Raw genomic sequence first — 23985 nt, forward strand, 5'->3', positions numbered from 1 at the left:
TTCATGATGCCCTAGAGGGAAAAGTAGTTGACCATTTTACATGAATATGGATGCACACTAATCATCAGGGAATTATTTTCTTTGTACTGAGCTTTGAGAGCTTTAAAGATAACTAGAAAAAAGCAAGTAGAAAAGACAGGCATAAAAACAATGAAAGAATAATACTAATAATTCACTAATGAACCAGCAGTCTTAGACATTCTGCTATTTGTTATTTTTTCTGTAAGTAACACAGAAAAGGAAAGTATCATTAAAAAATCTTGGTTATCTTGAGTTCTCATGGGTACTTAGTTCCTCTACTAGTGCAAGAATCTCTTCTGATATACTGCTGAGGAACCAGATACTTCTCACTGACTGGCTTATTCATGGTGGGAGCAATTTCCCTAGAGCTGGCTCCCATGGTCATGTCTGGATAGGCATGCAGTTTTTCTTTTAATCACCACAGAACAACCCTCTTTTCAGGGGAGGCTCTTGAAAATGTGGGAATCTGTCTAGACAACCTATTCACTTGAACTAACCATTGCTCTCAGTGGGCTTTTTCTGTGGAAGATGCTAGTGTGAGGAGATCTGGCATTAGGAGCTAGGCACAAAGTAATTCTTTGTCACTGCATTCACATAGACAATAGGATATGCTGTTCTTCCTAGAGACGCTGTATTTTTACATATTACTCAAAAAGTGGAAATCTGTAAAATCAGACCATTTTATTCTAAATATAGCCATATAAATAACATCATCTGCTTTTCAGAAATGCTTTTAGAAAATGACAACTGTAGGACTGATTTTCTATGTAACATATGTGGGTGGGGTGGGGAGGTTATATAAAAAATGGGTTTGCATTCAATAAAGCCAAGAGTTTCATCAAATATTAAATATTTTGTTTGAGGATCACTGAGTGTGACATCTTCCTATGGTCTGAATATGGTTTGTTCTGAAAGGTCTGAGTTTAATCTCCATTGTGAAGTAATAAAAAAGTGGAAAATTAATCTACAGTATTTGTAGGTGGGGCCTTTGGGAGGTGATTGGGACTAGAAAAGGTCATCACCATAGAGCCCATGTGGTTAAATACTGGTGGTTTTTAATCAAAGAGAGAAAGAGAGAGAGAGAGACAGACAGACATGCTCTTTGTCTTTTGCCATGATGCCCTGAACAGTTTTGGGGCTCTGTAAGTAAGAAGGCCATCACTAAGTGCAGTTCCTCAACCTTAAGTCTCCAGAACCATGACTCACAATATACCAATTTTTCCATTATAACTTGTCTAGTCTGTGGTGTTATCAGCAATATATAAAGGATTAAGGCACATCTAGATGTGGTATTTCAAGCAATTAAGAGGTAAAGTTATAGTTGATATATCAGGAAGAAAAACTGAGGAAACTTTGGTTATGCTTCCTACTGTACTTCTTGATGACTCCACATAGACAAAGCGCCTGAGGGCAGAGACAGTGCCTCAATTCTAGTTCTTGTTGTCCAGATGGTGCCTGAAAAACAGCTACTCCACTAATGTTTGATAATTGAATGTGTTGGGTTGGCCCACTTTGGACTCCATTTTGTTGGCAAAAAAATTTATCAAACATTGAAAATTTCATGTAGCTCAGCCTATTTGCATTCTCATGCCTCCCTGCCCCATACTTCATGCTTTTGCTTTTCTCTCCATGTGGTCATGTTTCTATGTCCTCACCTCTGAATGGAAAGCTCTTTCTATCCTAGATCTATCATATTCCCTCCCTGAACATCCTTATTGTTCACTTATTTTCATGTACACCCAACATTTGTTAAGTCTGTGTGTCCTCTACTAAATTATACACATATTGTATTTCCTCTGTTACTTTCACAAAGTAGGCCCTTCACAAATATTTACCATATGTTGGATTACATATCTGAGGATAAGTCACTAATGTGATGAACCCCAGTTTCCTTCCTAGAGAAAGAAGACAATCCCTGCTTAGCAAACATATCAGAATTATTGAGGGTTAACACGTGCAGGCTTAAAATGATTAACAGTTATGCCCCAGGTTGTTCTGACTATATGGGTGTATGAAATCTTAATTGCTAGTGATAGGCAATCTGTTTTCAGCTCAGTCACAGTGAGGGACTGATTCTTCTTAGCCAAAAAATTTCAAAGGACTTATCCATTTGACACTGAGGAGAGAATGTTGATTACACAGGGGCAAACACACAATGAGAACACAGATGTGTCTTCATGTTAAAGAGAAAGAGAACAAAGCTGCCATATAGCATAGTTGTTTCTTTTATTTAACTAGTAACATTGCACACAGCACTAGACAGAGGGAACTGGAAGAAAACAAACTTCAGTAGAAAGCAACATAAGGATTCTGCTGTGTGCACGAAAGAAGAACACTCGTGAATAATTATTGAAGTACTGCAACAGGAAGGAGAGGAGAAGATGGAGACAGAGAGAGAGACTAAGGGCTCAGAATATCATGGGACATACAGGAGAAGATCAAAGTCTTGAGATAAGATTCTGGCTTAGGGAAAAGGGGTAGACCACTCCATTGGGTAGAGTAGTGAAGGTGCACCTTAAAATACCAACAGTATTCATCACAGAAGTTAAAAAAAAATCCTGAAATTTATATGGAACCAGAAAATACTCAGAAAACCAAAAGCCATCCTGGGCAACAAAAGCAAGGGAGGAAGCACCACAATCCCAGACTTCAAATTATATTACAAAGGTACAGTGATTAAAAACAGCACAGTACTGGCACAAAAATAGACATGTGGATGACAGAACAAAATAGAGGATGTAGGAACAACCCTAGGCACATTCCAGTTATCTGATCTTTGATAAAGGGGCCAAAAGAATGGGATGAAGGAAAGACAGCCTCTATTAATGAAGAGATAACTGGTTACACACATGCAGAAGATTGAATCTAGACCCATATCTATCACCATGTACCAAAATAAAGTCAAAATGGATCAAAGACTTAAATATTAAAGTACAATCTGTTGGGAGAAAAATAAGTAAAATGCTTGAAGACACAGGCAGAGGTAATGACTTTCTAAACAGAACAAACCCTAATTCGCAAGAAATAGCATCAAGAATAAATGAATGGGATTATATCAAATTAAAAAGCTTCTGCACAGCAAAGAAAACAACCAATAGAGGAGAAAACCCACAGAATGGAAAAAGTCTTTGTCAACTACTCTTCTGACAGAAGACTAAAATCTAGAATATATAAAGAAAATCAGGTTCAACAAAATAAGAGACCCCATAAAAAACTGGGCAACAAGTTGTACCACTGCCCCCAGCACTGAAAAAAAGAGCTGCTCCTGATGCCGAGGAGGAGCCTTCCAGGCTTCTGTACCTCTGCCCCCAGTGCCAAGGAGGTGAGCTTCCCGGGTGCCAGCAGCACCACCCCCTACTGAAATTAGAAGACATGTAAACAAATCTCAAAACCAGACTCCCAGATCACCTAAAGCAACCCCAAAGGGAAACGAGATGGAACAATCTGATACTGAAACACCTGGACTCCCTGAACTGGCAACAAAAGAGGATCTGGATAAAAACGAAATCAGAAGTAATTTCTGAGATAACACCAGAGATTGAGCCCATGGTGCAAGACATGATCGGTAAATCTAGAGAGGACACAGATAAAAAAAAATAGAGGAGCTGAGGAACATGATGGAATCTCAACATAGGAAACAAATGGAATCCATAAAACAGATTTCTAGGAGATTAAAAACTTCAGTGAAAGTTTACAGAGCAGAATGAGCCAATGTGAGGACAGAATTTCAGATATAGAAGGTAAGATTGAAATTAGTGACCAGGAAAAGAAAAATCTCTTAAAAATAGTAAGGGACCAGGAGAAATCAATCCAGCAGCTGCTAGACGATGCAAAGAAGAACAACTAAGACTGACTGGAGTCAGTGAAGAAACAGGAGAGAGTGCAGATGACACAAAAAAACTGTTCACAAAAGTGAAGGCAGAAAACTTCCTAAGCAGGGGAAAAGAACTTGACATACAGATAAGTGAGGCATATAGGACTCCAAATAGCCTTGATCAAAAAAAATCTACACACATAGGGATATAATAGTTAAGATTCCAGAAACCCAACAGGAGAACAAAATTCTACAAGCGCTTAAAGAAAAGAAACAAATCACATACAAAGGAAAGCCCATCAGAATCATAGCAGACTTCTCAATGCAAACCCTCAAGGTAAGAAGAGGTTGGAGTGATGTATTCCAAGCCCTAAAGGAAAACAGCCTCCAACCCGGATGGTTGTACCCTGCAAAACTTTCAAAATTGATGGAGAAATAAGATACTTTCATGACAAAGAGACCCTTAGGAGCTTCACGAATACAAAACCAGCACTCTAAAACATTTTAGACAATATCCTAGGAAAAGACAATGAGGATCACAACCATAGGAAGCCCAGGAGAATGAATCCATCTGGCACAACAAGAAATTAAACACAAAGGGGGAGAATCCAACAAAAAGAAAAAGTCATGACAATTACAAATCAATATGTATCAGTTATAAACATCAGTGTTAATGTTCTCAATTCACCAATCAAAAGAAACAGACTGGCAGAATGGGTCAAGAAGCAAGATGCAACAATATGCTGCATACAACAAACACACTTAATTTGAAAAGAAACCCATAGACTGAAAGTTAAAGGGTGGAAAACAATACTTCATGTGACAGGAACCTGAAAAAAAGCAGAAGTACCTATCCTCCTTCCAGATCAAGTGGATTTCATACCAACACTGATTAAGAGAGACAAAGAAGGACACTATATCCTTGTAAAGGGAACAATCCAAGAGGAAGAGATGACAATCGTTAATATATATGCATCAAACTCTAAATGTGCCTAATTATATAAAACAAACACTAACAGACATGAAAAGTCATATATGCACTACTACAATTGTAGTGGGGGACCTCAATACCCCACTGTTACAAATAAATAGATCAACTAGACAAAAAGTAAGTACTGAAATACTAGAACTCAATTGAACTATTGAACAAATGAACTTAACAGATGTTTACAGAGTGTTCCACCCAACAAAATCAGAATACACATTCTTCTCAGCTGCACATGGGTCCTTATCCAAAATAGACCACATACTCACTCATAGAACATATTTAAGTAAGCAGAAAGGAATTGAAGTTATCACCTGTATATTATCAGAATATAGTGTGATGAAACTGGAGATCAATGGAAAAAGAAACTGCAAAAATTTCATAAACACATGGAAACTGAACAACACACTTCTGAATAACCAATGGGTCACAGAGGAAATTAAAGAAGAAACCAGACAGTTCCTTTAATTAAATGACAATGACAATACAACATACTGGAATCTATGGGACACAGTATAAGCAGTCTTATGAGGGACAGTCTTAGCAGTGAATTCTGATATTAGGAAAACAGAGCAAGCCCAATTAAACAACCTGATGCTGAACCTCAAGCTTCTAGAAAAAGAAGAGCAGGACAAAACCAGAGCTCATACAAGGAAAGAAATTATAAAGATCAGGGCAGAAATCAATGCAATGGAGGCTAAGAAAACAATACAAAACATCAGTGAAGCTGAGTGGGTTCTTCGAAAGAATAAACAAAATTGACAAACCCTTAGCCAACCTTATCAGAAAAAGGAAAGAAAAGGTTCAAATCCATGCAATTAGGAAAGAAAAGGGTGAAATTACAACAGACTCAGCAGAAATCCAGAGGATCATTAATACCTACTTCCAGAACCTATATGCCAATAAGATGGAAAACACAGAAGAAATGGACAGATTCCTACATACATATGAATTACCAAAGTTGAACGAAGAAGAACTAAAAATTCTAAACAACCCAATATCAACCAATGAAATTGAAAATGTAATTAAAAACTTACCAATGAGGAAAAGCCCAGGACTTGATGGCTCCACTGCTGAATTTTACAAGACATTTAGAGAGGAACTACTGCCACTCCTGTTTAAACTCTTCAATGAAATTGAAAGGGAAGCAACACTCCCAAATTCATTCCAGGAAGCAAGCATCACCTTGATCCCCAAAGCAGAGAAAGACCCAACCAAAAAGGAAACTATAGGCCAATCTCACTAATGAACATAGATGCAAAAATCCTTAATAAGATTAAGGATTAAGGATTACTGGCAATCAGAATGCAGAAGATCATCAAGAAGATCATACACCCTGATCAAGTGGCATTCATCCCAGGGATTCAGGGATGGTTCAACATATGCAAATCAATCAATGTAATACACTGTATCAATAGCGGCAAGGACAAAAACCATATGATTATCTCCATAGACACAGAAAAAGCATTTGACAAATTCCAACATGCATTTATGATAAAAACCCTACAAAAAATTGGAATAGATGGTCTCTACCTCAAACTGATAAAAGCCATCTATGAAAAACCAATATCCCATATCATACTAAATGGTCAAAAACTGAAATGCTTCACACTAAAATCAGGAACAAGACAAGGATGTCCACTATCACCACTCTTGTTCAATATACTTTTGGAAACATTAGCCACAGCAGTTAGACAAGAGACAGAAATAAAAGGAATAAAGATAGGAAATGAAGAAGTCAAATTGTCATTATTTGCAGATGACATGATACTGTATATAGAAGACCCCAAGAACTCCACCAAATGTCTTCTAGACTTAATAACCAAATTCAGTAAAGTAGCTGGATACAAGGTCAAAACACAAAAATCAATAGCTTTCCTCTACAAGGACAACAGACTCACTGAGAGAGAAATAGGTCAAACAATTCCTTTCACAATAGCATCCAAAAAACTGAAATACCTAGGAATCAACCTAATGAAAGAAATCAAAGACCTCTTCTATGAAAACTATAGCACTTTGAAAAGGGAGACTGAAGATGATATCAGAAAATGGACAGACATCCCTTGCTCCAGGGTAGGAAGGATCAATATAGTGAAAATGGCCATACTTCCAAAACTGCTATATACATTCAATGCAATCCCAATTGAAATTCCAGCAGAATACTTCACAGACTTGGAGAAAACAATCCAAAAATTCATTTGGAACAAGAAGAGACCTAGAATAGCAAAAGCAATTCTAGGCAACAGAAACATGGCAGGGGGTATCACAATCCCCAACTTGAAACTACACTACAAAGCTACTGTGATAAAAACAGCATGGTACTGGCAAAGAAACAGACCTGAAGACCAGTGGAACAGATGAGAAGATGCAGAAACAACTCCAGACACACTCAGCCACCTCATCTTCGACAAAGGAGCCAAACACCCTCACTCGGGGAAAGACAGCTTCTTTAACAAATGGTGTTGGAAAAATTGGGTTTCAACTTGCCAAAGATTAAATCTAGACCTATATCTCTCATCACACACTAAACTAAAATTGAAATGGGTTAAAGATCTAAATATTGAAAGAGAAACAGTAAAATGGCTAGAAGAGAGGTTAGGTAGAACTCTTGAAAACATTGGTGTAAGGAAAAGATTTTATGAACAAAACCTCAGTTGCCTGTGAACTAGCACAAACAATCAACAAGTGGGCTCTCTTCTTATTAAAAAGCTTCTGCACTGCAAGAGAAACCACCAATAGTGTGAAGAGACAACCCACAATGTGGGAAAAAATTTTCACCTGCTGTTCCTCAGACAAAGGTGTACTATGTAGAATCTATAAAGACCTTAAAAAAATCAGACCTCCCAAATTTAACGACCCAATCCAAAAATTGGCATCTAAAATGAACAGACAGTTCTCAAAGAAGTAGAAATAGCAAATAAACATATGAAAAAATGTTCAACATCACTGGTCATTTGAGAGATGCAAATGAAAACAACATTGAGATTCCCCTTCACCCCAGAAAGAATGACTGCTATCATGAAATCAACCAATAACAAATGCAGATGGGACTGTGGGGAAAGAGGAACACTGTTCCACTGCTGGTGGGAGTGTAGACTGGGGCAACCACTGCGGAAATCATATGGAGACAGTTCAAAGAACTAGGACTGGAAGTCCCATTTGACCCAGGTATTTGCCTGCTGGGTATCTTCCCCAAAGAATTAAAAGAATCGTACCACAGTGATATATGTGCACCCATGTTCATAGCAGCACAGTTTGTAATACCTAAAACTTGGAATTGCCCAACAACTGGAGACTGGATAAAAAAAATGTGGTTTTTTTAATAAAATGAAGTACTACTCAGCCATAAAAAATGAGAAATTAGAGACATTTATAGCGAAAGGGATGCACATTGAGGAGATATCTTAAGTGAAATAAATAGGACACACGTGTAAATACTGACGTTTCTCTAGTGTGAGAAACTGAAGGTGTAAATGAAGGCTAAAAGGTATAATAGATAACGTGAAATAGGAAGAAAAGTGGCAAAGGGGAAGTGGGAGGGGTAGGGGAAAGGAAAGAAAGGAATGGAATATGAGAAAATGAAAAAATGGCACCAAAGTTTTTGTAAATGGCGAGGGATGGAGGGATTGAAGGGAGGGCAGGGGAATGGAAAAAGGGAACCAGGAAATGGGAAAAAGAAGAACCAGGAGAGATTATGTAAAGGTGCAAATTTCCAGTGATGAATGTCATTATATTGTATACCTAAAATGTACCAATAAAATTAATTTAAAAAAAAACTGGACAGCTGAAATAAATACTTCTCTATAGAAGAAGTACAACTCACCAATGAGTACATGACAAAATGTTCAACATCTCTGGCCATTTGCTAATTGCAAATTAAAACAACACTGAGATTTCACCTTACTCCAGAAAGAACGGCCATCGTCGAATGAAATAAATGCTGACAAGGCTTTGGGGAAAAAGGAACATTTCTATATTGTTGGTGGGAATGTAAAACAGCACAACCACTACAGAAATCAGTATGGAGATTCCTCGAAAACTAAAAAGAGAAATTTCATTTGGGCCAGCTATTTCCTTCTATCCTCCTAAAGGAGTTACAGGCATCATATTACAGTGATACATCCACACTCATGTTTTTGGGGGGTTTTTGGGGGGTTTTTTTGGTGCCAGGGATTGAACTCAGGACCTTGGGCTTGCAAAGGAACCACTAAGCTAAATCCCTGGCCCTTGCATACTCATGTTTATAGCAGCACAACTCATAAAAGCTATGTCTTGGAAGTGGCCTATATGTCCATCGACAGGTGAATGGTTAAAAACTGTGGTATTTATACACTGTGGAGTACTGCTCTGCTGTAAAGGATAAATTTGAGTCATTTGTAGAAAAATGAGACCACAGTCTTGAGACCATGTTAAATAAACCAGACACACAACCTTAAATATTGCATGGCTTCTCTTGCATGAGAAACCTAAAGAATAGACTATCTAAAGAGTAAAATAAAAGATAGGCAATAGGAAACAGGGAGATAGATCTTTTGTAAATGTGAAGTGGATCTAGAGATGGAGGGAGGAGGGAAGAAAGGAGGGAAAGGGAAATAAAAAGGATTAAGATTCATTATGTACATGTGCCAACTCTCTAAGATCACTGCGTACTGTAAATATGTGCTAATAAAAGAAAAGGAACAATGGGACCCAGCTTCTCAGATTCTCTGCTTTTCATTCTTGCCTCAGGATGAGGCGAGGCAGCTTTGCTCCTCTACATGTTCCCACTTTGATATGCTGTCCTGAGACAGAAATAAAAACAACAGTATCAACCAGTGAAAGCCTAAAAACTCCAAAACTGTGAGCCAAAATGAACTTTCCTCTTTATAAACTGATTTTCATATATTTGTTATAGTGATGAAAAGCTGACATACACTGTTACACAACCTTTAGTACAGTGCCTAATACATACTGAGAACTCAATAGTGTTCGTCATGGTATTATAACCACCTTTACATAAATGTCTGGAATGTTTCTGGGGAAAAATGTCAGACTCAGTCCATACAATGACATTATTTTGATAAATGTTTGAGGCATCTACAAAGAGCAAGATGTACTCGATAGCTCACTGTCAGCTGGTGACTTTTAACTCCAGTAGTGATAACAGCACAGGTCCACTTCAAAACCATGGGTGACCCTGTGCCCATCTGGGATTCAAAGGTTTGCCTTTTCACCATTGTCTGAGGAAGAGGATGAAGATGAACAAAAGGAACCTATGCTGAAAGAAAGCTTTGAAGGAATGAAAATGAGAAGTACGAAGCAAGAACCAAACGGAAATAGTAAAGTAAATAAAGCACAGGAAGATGATTTGAAGTGGGTAGAAGAGAATGTTCCTTCTCCTGTAACAGATGTAGTACTTCCGGCCCTTCTGGATTCAGATGAGGAACGAATGATCATACACTTTGAACGGTCCAAAATGGAGTAAAGAATGGGAAGATTTGCAGTCAAAGATGGCTAGTATCAAGGAAGAGATCAGCTTCTGTAAGTGTCTTCTACAGTGGTCTGTGGGATTAAAGGAGACACTGATATCCTAAAACAAAACAAAACAAAACAAAAAAACAACATACTCATGGTGTTCCGAGTTCCTACGTGGACAAGGTGGGCCTGAACTAGTTTTTGTCAGTAAGTGGAATTACAGAGCACCAAGCTGTCTGACCATTATTCCAGCCATCTGAAATATTTTTCACCATTTCAACGCTCCACAAAACATATGGAAAAAACAATTAAAATCACCTTTTAGGGTAAACCACAGTTAAGGTTTCCAATTCTTCATTTCTATTAAAGACTGTTGGGTCCTGTAAATGTAGGTGGAAGGGACACAAAAGTAGATCATAAGTTCCTGGGATTGCTGGGTGTGAGAGTTAACTTTATGTGTCAGCTTGGGTTACTCAGATAGCTGGTGAAACATTATTTCTGGATATGTCTGTGAGGGTATTTCCAAAGGAGGCTGGAATTTGAATTAGAAGACTTTGTAAAGAAGTCTGCCCTGGGCAGACATTGAGCAATCACCTGAAGAGAACAAAAAGATGGAGGGACAATTTGCTCAATTCTTGAGCTAAGATATTCACTTTTTCCTGTCCTAGGACATCAGAGCATCTGGGTCTGGGGACTGTTGACTCTAGGACTTGGTTCCCAGACTGGTAGCCCATTGGCTCCCAGACTGAAAATTACACTATCAGCTGCACTGGCCTTTGAGGTTGAACTGAATTACCACTGGCTTTCTTGTGTCCAGGTTACAAATAGTGTATTGTGGGACTTTTCAGCCTCAGTAATCATGTAAACTAATAAATCCCCTCATAAATCTGCATAGTCTGTTGGTTCTGTTCCTCTCAGAGTCCTAATATATTAGACAAGTCTCTTAATTATCATAGGCCAATTTTAATCCTAAGCACACAGATATCTTCAAAGAATAGCAGCAATAGGAAGCATTCAAATATGAGCTCACCTGGGTGCGCTCTTTGCTCCTTGGAAGTTATTACAGCTTACGGTTTTTCTCCTCTGACAGTCCTATCTATACTACCTTTACTTCTATGGAGGGAAGTTGTTGCAAGAGGTTAAAAACTACACAATTAGTTTGATAGTTCCATCTTTAATTTTCTCATTTTCTAATTGCAGAACAGGGTTCTTCTGAAAGGCCTGGGGAGAGCTTTGTAAGAAATATACTCAAAGAGGGCCGGGGATTTAGCTCAGTGGTTTCGCCACCTGCTGTGCAAGCACAAGGACCCAAGTTCGATACCTGGTACCAAAAAAAAAATATATATATATATATACACATATACACACACACACACACACACACACACACACACACATATATATATATATATATATATATATATATATATATATACTCAAAGATACTCCAGGACTGTGGATATTCCATTTCAAGAAAAGATCCAAAAAGTAAAATATTTCCTTTTTCCATGGGCGAGGCTAGCTCCAAGAATCCTCAAGAGGAGCTTTTAATTTGGATACTAGGATATGGTGCTTTGTAGTTAGGTCTGTTGTGTTCTAAGGATCACTCTACTTCCTTCTCTCAAGTACCATTAGTAAAATGTTTGCCTAACATCCTAGTTATATCTGTGTAAATGGTGACCATAGTAGCAAACTCTTACAAGCAATTTCTGTTACAAAGTCAATCTCACTATCAGGTCCTGGCACAAAGGATCATCATTTTCTTTTTCTTGTTGGTTTTTCTTTGGTACAGGGGATTGAACTCGGGTCCTTGTGCTTGCGCAGCAGGTGGGAGGATCATCATTTTCATGTTCAGGTGTAGGAAATGAAAGTGCACAGAGGCTAGGTTTCAGAGTGATTTATTATTACATTATTATATTAGTGATTTATTACTACATAGAGAGACTGAGGTAGAAGTGAGATGAGAAGTTTCTCCTCATATCGGATGTGTAAGGTCTCAATACCACTTCATCTGTCAGTATACACTTTGAAGTTCCTGTCGTAAGTATAAACGAGAGAACTTGGGAACCGCCTTTGCAGTTTTGGGGGGCAAATGTGACCAAGGTTGGCTGAATCAAGATTTAAAATAGGGAGCTGTTGGCTGACTTGGTGACATAAGTGAAATCAGTAGTTCAGGCCTTGTATTTCCAAAACCCACTTTTAAAATCACAATGTTTGTGGGCTTCAACATGCTGCCTCTCAGAGCTTTGTGCAAATGAAAAAATAAAAAACAAAAACAAAACAACAAAAAAAGCAAAGAAAAGAATACGACTCTTCTCAATGAGTAAAGGTTTAACGCCTGGACTTGTTTCTTTTTTTTGTTACCGGTAATCAAACTTGGGACCTTATGCTTGCGAGGCAGGCGGTGGAACCACTGAGCTAAATCCCCGGCCCTGGACTTGCTTCTTATTATATAAGCCAACTGTGCCTCCCGAGCTTCCCTTTCTGCATATGGAAATGGGGATTCCTCTCCTATATATTTCACAGGAGGCTGGTGAGACTAAATTGAGATGAATGCAAAAAAGTGCTAATTAAGAATATAATTCAGGAACCTGGACTCTCGTACCATGAATGAATCAAGTTGAAATAATGAAATGTTTTCAGAAGAGAGTATTCCACATATTTCAATTAGGAAGTGGACCAATATTTGCTGGAATGATCAGTGTGGTCCCTGGACAAGCAGCTTAAATGCACTAAGGCGGGCAATATCTCAGTGACAGAGGAACTATACATAATAATCAACTCGTTCTTATGAGGTGTTATGGTTTAGACCTAGAATGTCCTCTAAGCCTCATGCATTCAGAGCTGTTTTAGAAGGTGACTGCATCATGGGGCGCCACACTCATCAATGGATTTGTTCACTGATCAATCCATGCTGAGTGTGCTGTAGAAGGTTGGGCATGGTTGGGGTGGGCCACTGGCACTGTGACCTGGAAGGGTACATTCTTATCCCTGGCTCTTCTTTCCCTCTCTTGCTTCCTGCCCTGTATGACATGAGCAGCTTTCCTCTGCCAGACCCTTCTACCCTGCCCCTCCTGCCTTGAAGCCAGCTGACTACAGACTGAACCCTCTAGAAACCATTAGCCAAAATAAACTATTCCTCCTTTAAGTTGTGGGTGTCGGGTATTTTGTTCCAGTGAAGGGAAAGTGACCAAGACAAAACCTGAATAAAACTTGGACCAAATGACATCCCATGGATTTTAAGTCTAAGACCTCAATATACTGCTTTTTAAAAAGGTTTGCTTAAGTGAACACATGTTATAATAAGTACTCAAGGAAGGAAACACACATCCTATCCCACTTCCCAAGTTACTGCTCACTTCAATCACATTTGTGTAGATACATTCAGATCAAGGAGCATGCCTCAAATAATTGGGATTCACACAGCTATGCCTTCTTTAGTATTTTTTGTTTTCTGATCACATGTCATCAATGAGATTCAGAATATTATTTGAACACTATAAAACTTCATTCATCAAATGAGGCTAATAATCAGCTATACAAAATTAAATGATTCAATGCCCCCAAATGCAAGATACAGATCCTTTTGTGATTAGTTTGAAGCTTCCTATAGAATCCCCACCAATTTCTTCACCTCCTGGATCACAGGATATGCTAATTCTTTGGCTTTTGCTGATCCAGTGCGTAGAATCTTCTCTAAATAGTCCTTGTCCATCTTCAGTTTTTCAATTTCACTCTTAATTGGAGCAAATTTCTCAATGACAGCATCTGCCACTATCTGCTTATAGTGGGCAGTGTCGATGCCCACGCTGCCGTGGACCACTTCCTCCACTGAGAGCCCCGTGACTGCAGCGTGGATTGCCACCAGGTTGGAGACGCCCCCTCGGCTACCAGGGTCGTAGGTGACTTCAGAGGTGAAGTCTGTCACAGCCTTGCGGAATTTATTCACTATCTCCTCTGGGCTGTCTGTAATCCGCACAGTGGCCAGTTTGTCAGGGTCTGATTTTGACATTTTGGCAGAAGGGTCACGGAGGGATTTCACCTTCTTCATGGGTGCTGGGTAAAACACCAACACACACATGCCAAAAAATGAAAACAACAAACAAATCACCAAGATTGTCACCAAGCAGATCTTAAAAACACCAAGGATACCAAGTAATTATCATTTTACCTGATTATACAAATGACAAATACTCATTGTGAAAAACTCAAGCAATGTATGAAGGACCATCTGACTCATATGATAACACCATTAACATTTTGTTGATATTTTCAACCATCTTTTAATGTACACAGCCACATAAAAATGTAAAATCGTACACAAATAAAATTATGTCAACCATTCTGCTTTGCAGTGTACATTGTTTAAAGTATTACTCCTCCTCTCTGCTCTACCCTATTAGTAACTTCTCTCTACCCTTCCTGCACCCCCAACCAATTTTAACAATCTGCGGCAATTCTAACATCTTCTTACCCAGGATTACTAAGTTTCACACACACACACACACACACACACACACACGACTTATTTATTGCTCTGATAGCATCAAGATGCTAATTTGTGCTTCATAAATCCATGTTGTTATTATTAGCAATTGTCTATTTCATGGCTATTATACAAACATATAAAATTGAAATAAGTAATATAATAATAGGTAAAAACATTAAAATCTTATTTATTGCTAAAAGGAGGTTGATTTAAATGTATGAGGTTCTCTATTTATTGTTGTAAATTATTGGATTAAATCCATTTATACTGGATTTATGTTTCTAATTGATACTAGCTAGGCACATATTATCCTCCTTTCAAATGCTGTCAGCTTAATAAAGACAGTGCTCAGGTTCCATAATCTCTGCCCCTGCCACAGGTTTACAATGCTATCCAAATGCTGACAGAGATTTATGGCATCTTTCCTGAAGAAGTTACCCAGAATAGCATAGCATCAAAGGCTGAGTCTGACAGTTCAGATCCAGTAGGTACATTTGTATGTTCTCTCTGTCTCCATTGAGGAAGATAGAGCGTGAGGATTATGGATTCCCTCTTGTTTTATCTAGATCATAACTCAGCAGTTCTCACTCTTATGACTTATTTTACTGTATTTAGGAAGGCAAGGTACACAGAAGAGTTCAGGGTATGACCAAACTCTGATGTTAAGCAGATATAAAGTGGGACACAAAGTGAGCTTTACCAAGCCTTCGTTTCCTTATCTGTTTAAGGGGGAAAGATATCTGCTCCATCAAATAAAATTTTATATATGCATGATTATATAACATATACACAAAATTATATAATGCCTTATACATTAAAACTATTATTTTTAGTTTTTAACTTCTCCCATACTAACTGTACAGTTTTAATTACGTTTTTCAATAATCCAATGTAGTCTAGTAGTCCTGACAAAATGATGAAGATTCTACTTATAAATCCTTAAGACTGTCCACCAGAAAGTCAAGTTTAGTACCAAGACAGTCCCAAGCCTCTGTCTTTAATCCAGTCCTCTCTTCAAAACATGGTCTGATTTAAGAGTCTCATTTGTTACTTACTTAGAATGGACTGGGGCACTGGAAAGAAATGCCCATACTTCTTGTTGAAACCTTGTGCTAGATCTTGAACTAGTTCCATGTGTTGGACTTGATCTTCTCCAACAGGAATGTGTGTGGACCTTTAATAAAAGACAGACAAGAAAGCTCAGCAAGGCTCCTTCTTAGACAGAAATGGTACTGCAAGCAGCTGCACTTCCTGTGACCACTTCCCTGTTGGTGTTCAACAAATGTTCACCAACCACAGAGGGAATTTGAGACCCAAGTCTATATGTGTCTATCAGATGAATAGTGAAAAGATGTTTGTCTATTCTGGTTCTGTTTCTTCCATAGCGAGAAATACAGCCATCAACACCAGCGTGACAGCATCTTGCTGGGAGGGATGAACGCGATCTTCAATAGCATATGCTGCACACACAACTGTATTTTTTTTTTTTGGTACCGGGGATCGAACTTGGGTCTTTGCGCTTGTGCGGCAGGCGGCGAAACCACTGAGCTAAATCCCCAGCCCTGTGGCTTTTTTCAAATAAGATAATTTTCCTTCTTGATAGCTGACTCACACCACAAAACACTCACACCACAAATGTCAAGACAAAATCCAAGAGGGGATCACAGTGCTGGGCAGCAGCCTTGCTATGGGTGCAAGACATACTTGAAACTGACAGTTCGTGTACTCGATCAGGTGATCCTACAATATAAACAGAATGTTATGGGAATTCTGAGAGCTCTTTTAAAAATTTAAGGAAAACAGTTAAAGAACAAGGGATGGAAAAGAAAACTGCAGGGACAAGGACTGCAATGAACAGCGCTTTCTTGTCTTTGAAAGTCAGTAAATGAATACTGTAAGAAATTCTATGAAATGATTGTGAGGGCCATGTCCACACAGCCTGGAGCAGAAAGTCCCTGGCTAGTAAATGATGAAAGCAAAAATGCTCCTTTTCCTCTCCCTTCAAACACCCTGCCTAGGACTGTACAGTGCACCTCTCTGGGTTATACAAGCACAAGTCCCACCTTTGTAAGTTTCTTCTTTGGCCGGATCTTGCTATTCCTGTCTGGTAATTATAGTAAGGTTGACATGCTCAGATCATTTTGACTGCCCCAAACCAAATTAGCCAACAGAGCAGGTTAAAAAGCAATTACAGTAGCCCATAGGAAATCACATGGACTGCAACTAACACAGAAAAAACAATTACCATAATCAATACACTTTAAGCACATCAAAATGAATATTTCCACATGTCAAAATGGTTCCAGATTCACAAAGCAACCAAACTAAACAGAAAACACATTTAGTTTTCATAATGATGCCCTGTGCATCTCGCCTTATGTGAGATCCTTGCCTCTTTTCTTAGTTCTGAGGGGTTTTGATTTTTGAAAAAAGGATTTCAAAATTTTAATGTTTTTCACCTGGGCTTATTGCTTCACGTGGCTTTTGCATCTGACTTTCGTTTGTTTGTTTCTGGTCTTTCCTCCCTCTGCTCCTGCTGCTCCTTTCACCTCCTGTAATTTATTTTGGCCTTTACTTCTCATCCACTGAGTTTGCACTCTATATTAATTCAGCCTGTCTTTGATTCTCCTCACTTATGGGGCTTATTCTCTTTACATTTTCAACCTCTCTCCTCATGGTCTTCCTTTCACTTCAAATAATTTAGTGCTGTTCTTTAAAAATTTATACCCAACATAATGATATCCATATTAATATGTCTACTCTTTTTCTCCATTTTCTTTTTTCTCTTACCCTGACTCTGGTTTCTTAAGTACAACATAAAGCAAAAGTCTTTCATAATTTTGACTGTTATAACCTCTGTCACATAATAATGGGTCTGATCTTCCTCTTTGGTGACTAAATCATTTTTCTTTCACTTAGATTTTTATTGCATCTAGTTTATTTGGGATCTAGCCCCATCCCTCTGGCAGAATTAGTGTCCAGATGAATAATCATTGCCTACAAATATCTGCTTGCAGAGATTTATACTTTCTTTTTTCCCCCTACTTCCTTGGCTGTGTTTGCGAGTTTTCAGCACTACTGCCTTTCTTTACCCAGCCTGGCCAAGGCAGGAGTCTGTGTGTCTTTCCTGTCATAAAGCATTGATCCCTCACCACTGCTTGCTTTTTGGATTTGGGATAATGAGTCTAACTCAGCAATCATTTATTGAAAACACACAGGTGAAAGGCCTGGTGTTGGGTGCTGTGAGAGATATAATGAAGTTTTACCTTCTTCAGGAGGAGAGATACTGAGTGGAGCTATAAATTCTTTTGCCTATTCCTCTCTGGTGTTCTCATTTCAGTGCATGGCAAGACCAGTTGCATGAGTTGCAACCCAGTTGCATGAGAAAAGTGTTCTCATTGCTGACACTCCACTCTTGTCGCCTATTAAGGTCACCATGAAGTCCTATCAGTGTGATCTCCTCAAAATTTCTCACATTTGGCGGCTTCATTTCCTCTTCATTGTCACAAACAAAGTCTAAATTAGTGAAATAGCCTCTGAATTGGTTGTTGAGCTACTCTTCTCCTGTAACTCATTCTCTATATTTTAACCAGTTATCTTTTGTAAAGTATAAGTCATGTCAAATTCACTCTATCCTTAAAATGTACAAATACCTCCCTACAACTTTTGGAGAGTGAACTGGATTGCTCCTTGACATCTCAATCCTTTCCCTTCTATGCTGTCTTCTGATTTTCAGGGTCTAGCAGTCTGGGAACTATATGTCTCAGATTTCCTCTCCATAGAAATTTGATTCAGTGTGGTACTTGCCCAATAGCAAGAAAGAAGAAATGATTTCTGAAGCAGTGTGAGCAAATATGTGGGTAATTGGCAGAGTAAAGAAAGGAGGTTTAGGCAGCAGCCTTCACCATCTCATGAAAGTTCAGATCCCTCAAAGAATGGATGGGATTCAAGAACCAGAAGTCTCCAGAGCAGTGTTAGGAACTTTAAACATTTAATATCACCTCTCACAAAGCTTATTTTTAGTGGTAGTGGTCTGACCCACAGACATTACAAGGACTCATCTCTACTCTTACTCTACCAGACTGATCATTGTAGTCTCTATATTCTGTTTAGGGTTTGGTTTGTGTTATGGCTTGGATCTTAAATGTCCCCCAAAGGCCCATGTGTTGAAGGCTTGGTTGCCAGCTCGTGATGCTACTGAGAGGAGGAGGAGGAGCCTTTAGGAGGTGAGCTTAGTGGAAGGAAGTCCAGCCACTGGGGGCATGCCCTTGAAGGGGACAGCAGGACCTGATCCCTCATTGTCTTTCTTTCTTTTTTTTTGTTAAATTCTTTTATTGGTACATTGTAGGTACACAACACAATTACATTTCTCATTGGGAATTGTACCTTTACATAATGCATCTTGGTTCTTATTTTTTCCCCAGTCCTAGCCCTCCCTTCACGCCCTCCACCCTTCCCTATTTACAAAGACTTTATTTCCATTTCTCATCATTTTTCCTTTCCCTTCTTTCCTTTCCCCTGCCTCTCCCACTACCCCTACCCCTTTGGACCTTTTCCTCCTATTCTGCATTATCGAGTATTCATTCTAATCATTGCTACATTTTAGGTATACAATATAATGACATTCATCATTGGAAATTTGCACCTTTACATAATCTCTCTTGGTTCTTATTTTTCACCCTTGCCCAGCCCTCCCTTCAACCCCTCCAGTCCTCCCTATTTACAAAGATTTTGTTCCTATTTTTCCATTTTCTCATATTAATTCCATTCCCTTCTTTCCTTTCCTCTACCCCTCCCACTTCCTTCCCTTTTGCCCCTTTTCTTCCTATTTCACATTACCTATTATACATTTTAGTCCTTATTTACACTTTCAGTTTCTCACACCAGAGAAACTATTTGGTATTTATACATGTGTGTCCTATTTATTTCACTTAAGAGTATCGCCTCAATGTGCATCCATTTAGCTATAAATGTCTCTAATTTCTCATTTTTGATGGATGAGTTGTACTTCATTTTATAAAAAATAAAAAACCCACATTTTCTTTATCCAGTCTCCAGTTGATGGGCACTTGGGCTGTTTCCAAGTTTTAGCTATCACAAACTGTACTGCTATGAACATGGGTGCACATATATCACTCTGGTATGATTCTTTTAATTCTTTGGGGAAGATCCCCAGCAGTGGAATAGCGGGGTCAAATGGGACTTCCAGTCCTAGTTCTTTGAGGTATCTCCATACTGATTTCCACAGTGGTTGCACCAGTCTACACTCCCACCAGCAGTGGAGCAGGGTTCCTCGTTCCCCACAGCCCTACCAGCATTTGTTATTGGTTGATTTCTTGATAGCAGCCATTCTTTCTGGAGTGAGGTGGAATCTCAGTGTTGTTTTCATTTGCATCTCTCCAATGACCAACCAGTGATGTTGAACATTTTTTCATGTATTTATTTGCTATTTCTACTTCTTTGTCTGAGAAATGTCTGTTCATTTCAGATGCCCATTTTTGGATTGGGTCTTTAAATTTGGGAGGTCTAATCTTTTTAAGTTCTTTATAGATTCAAGATAGTAGACCTTTGTCTGAGGAAAAGCAGGTGAAGATTTTTTCCCACATTGTGGGTTGTCTCTTCACACTGCTGGTGGTTTCTCTTGCTGTGCAGAAGCTTTTTAATAAGAGATCCCACTTGTTGATTGTTTGTGCTAGTTCACGGGCAACTGAGGTTTTGTTCATAAAATCTTTTCCTACACCAATGTCTTCAAGAGTTCTACCTAACCTCTGTTCCAACTGGTTCAGAGTTTCTATTTTAATATTTAGATCTTTAATCCATTTCAATTTTAGTTTAGTGCATGGTGAGATATATAGGTCTAGTTTCAATCTTTGGCAAGTTGAAGCCCAATTTTTCCAGCACCATTTATTAAAGAGGCTGTCTTTCCTCCAGCCTCACTGTCTTTCTTGCTTCCTGGATGAAATGAGGTGAGCAATTTGCTCCCCTGTGTAATCTGCCATGATGCAATTTTTCACCACAGCCCAAACTTATGGGGCCAAGAGACCATGGGCTGAGTGTTCTAAACAATGAGCAAAACTAACCTTTTTCTCTCTTAAATTGATTTATCTCACATATTTTGTCACATCCCTGGAAAAGACACTAACAGTTTGGCTTTTACTTAGTCATAGTTTCTTGAGGCCTCTGTTTCCTCATTTTCCTCTATCATTTCAGATTTTGCTTTCACAGTCTACTTATCCTCTTCTTCTATTTTTCTGTTCAAATTCTTGAGGATGATCACCTGATCAGCTGAGGCACTCACTCCCATCTCTATGTGAATAGATTTAGCAGTTCTTCCCTGAAATGTGATTTATCTGTAAAATGGGGATAATACCACCTTACCTATGTTACAGAGCTACGGTGAGAATTTAAATAGATAATATATGTGTAGCAGATATTATGATGCCTTCAAATACTATTCAGCATGTTGTTAATCCTTCCTTCTCTTTCCTTCAATGTCATGGGTAGTGCCTTTTCTAGATAGTGGAATTACAGGTACTGAACAAATACTTGGTGAATACAAAAAAAATTGTGTGGGTGCGTGCACACATGTGTGTTGTGTTGTGTGTGGATATATATGGAGAGGGAGAGAGAGAGATTAAGATTTACTTAATATATAGCCAGCTATTTGAAATTAGGCATTCAGATAAATCAAAAGATGCAAAATAAAAATGAGCACTTGCTATTCTTGAATATTTTATCTTCCTTCAAATATCTGATATTTATCATGCTTTCAAGGTAAAGATGCTTGCAGCTTTCCATTCCTGAGTTAATTATCACGTTTTACGGAGAAAATTATGCAAATCTTTTGTAAGCCTGTCTGGAAGGCTCCCTTTCTACTTTCCCTTGTGTTTGCCCTCTGGCTGACCATGCCACTCATTCTAATGTTGATTTTGACAAAAGCAAACATGAAATTGATATGTGACTTGTATCGACATTTTATGAAGAGGCCACACAGATATGCTGGTAGAAAAAAAAGAAATACAAATATTTCATCCACTTTTCAATCTATCAACCTACATTTATAATGTAAATATTCATAGATATTCCGGCCTTTTCAAAATCCAGAAATATCTGAAACAAACAAAAACAAATAAAAAGTACCCCCAAGTGCACAGGTGGTTCAGCCTGATTGCACAGGAGGGCACTGTCAGTCTGTTTCTCTTAAAGAACATCAAGATGTCTACTCTATGTCTATGTCTAATTGTGGAATTAGATATGGCAGATAATTTCTAGGGTAAGTGGCAGACAGTATCTTGAATATAGTTTTATATTCATTATATAGTTTCACAGAAAAACATTTTTACCTGTTTGAACAAACTGTCTCTAAAATACCAGAATGCTGAAGAGGGACTCTACCACTACTATCCTCCTTTTGAAGATAAGAAGAAGAAAAGCATCTTATGCCCTTCTCAGAACATATCCTAACCACCAAATAAATGAGTAAAAGTTAAAGCAAGAGTGTTCATTCACAGCACAGGAAGCTCTGTGCTGTGGGAACTGGTTGGGAGAAAACTGAGGCTGAAAAAGAAATGTGTATCCTTAGAAACATGAACATTTTTATGGGAGAATCCTACTGATGTGGAAGGGACAGTGGGACAGAAAAGAAATTGTCAGAACACTCTTAAGGTTTACCTGCCACATCTGAAATACCTATTGTTTTAAATAAGATAAAAGGCCATTCATAACCTCAGGGACTGCTTTAAAGAGGGCAGCATATAAAACAGGTTTTGAGATCTTAAGAAGCTATTTTTGCCAATGTCAGCCTTTTAAAAAATTCTTCTTCTATCCTAAAATTTTTGGAATGAGTTTACACTAGGTGATAGCAATTCATCCATAATTTGCTTCATAATTCCCTTAGTTATGTCCCATTAATGTACTTTATAAGTAAGAGAATATAGTATTTTAACATTCTGCTAATTGTATTTTAGGGAATTGATAAGAATATACAGTAGTTACCCATTATCCATGGTTTCCATTTCAGTAACTTGGGGTCAACTATGGGACAAAAATATTAAATGGAAAATTCTAGAAATAAACAACATGTAAGTTTTAATGTGCATGCTGTTCTAGGCAGTGTAATCAAATCTTAACACTGTCCCCCAGATCTGTTCTGCTCAAGATGCGAAACATCCCTTCGTCCACAACCAGCCTATGAATGGCTTGGGAGCCATCTAGGTTATCGGATCAACTGTTGTAGTGTCACAGTGTTTATGTTCAATAACCCTGATCTTAATATGACCCAAAAGCACCAGGACAGTGATGCTAGCAATTCAGAAATGCTAAAGAGAAGTCATAAATGAAAAGATGAAAGTTCTTAAGGAAAGGAAAAGAATCACAAGGTGGGTTTTCTAATATCTATAGTAAGAACACATCTTCTATCTGAGAAAGTATGGAGAAAGAAAGTGAAATTTGTGCCAATTTTGCTGCCATACCTCAAACTGCAAAAGTCTGTGAGCTCATTTATCAAGGGTGTGATACACTTTGTCATTCACCTCCTCTGCTTCATCTTGGAGGCATTGTATCATCTGACATCCTCAAAAGGATATGTAGCCCAAGATATTCTGAGACAGCTCACACTCACATAACTTTTATTATAGTATAATAATATAACCTTTATTTTATTATTACTATTCATTCCCTATTGTGTGCTATTTATAAATTGAAATGACCATAGCGATGTATGTGCTACAGTTTGGACACCTTTCCTCGACATTTCCATAAGTGAAGAGCTTGTTCCCAGGGTGGTGCTACTGGGAGGTGCTGCGGATCTTTAGGAGGTGAGGCCTTATAGTCTGTGACTAGGCCACTGGACCATGCCTGTGCAAGGAACTGAGGGACCCCTATGCCTTTTGCTTCTATTCTCTTGCTTCCTGGCCAAGAAGTGAGCAGCTTGCATCACCATGTGGTTCCTGTCCTTGCCATCTGGCACCCACAGAAGCCCAAAGCAAGGAGTCTGCCCTATTTTGGACTGGAACCTCTAAAACTGTGAGCCAAAACAAATTTTTTCTCTTTATAAGTTAGTTTTTTTAGTTCTATTGTTATAGTGATAAAAAGCTGACTAACAAGGTTTGTATAGGAAAAGACATGGTACATGTAGGGTTTTGGAATCCCCTGGGAGTCTTGGAATGTACATCGTGCAGAGAAGGGGGAGCTAGTATATTCACCATGTGATATTGTATTGTT

At 38.5% G+C, this 23985-nt stretch overlaps 1 protein-coding gene across 3 annotated transcripts in view; it reads right to left on the reverse strand.

The window, feature by feature from the left end:
- Nucleotides 1–12156: 12156 nt before the first annotated feature.
- Nucleotides 12157–23985, reverse strand: part of Wars2 (tryptophanyl tRNA synthetase 2, mitochondrial) — an 82490-nt gene continuing 70661 nt past the window's right edge. For all 3 annotated transcript variants that reach the window (XM_087213319.1, XM_004853831.4, XM_087213320.1), the window contains 2 exons: nucleotides 15819–15937; nucleotides 12157–14330 (listed from right to left, as the gene is read on the reverse strand). In XM_087213319.1, coding sequence (XP_087069445.1) covers nucleotides 13882–14330; nucleotides 15819–15937 — 568 coding nt within the window. In that variant the 3' untranslated portion in view covers nucleotides 12157–13881. The remainder of the gene's footprint in view (nucleotides 14331–15818; nucleotides 15938–23985) is intronic.

The sequence above is a fragment of the Heterocephalus glaber genome, unplaced genomic scaffold (genome assembly GCF_053883595.1).
Source record: "Heterocephalus glaber isolate CG9 unplaced genomic scaffold, H.glaber_assembly_v1.0 deba00001442, whole genome shotgun sequence".
NCBI lineage: Eukaryota > Metazoa > Chordata > Mammalia > Rodentia > Bathyergidae > Heterocephalus > Heterocephalus glaber.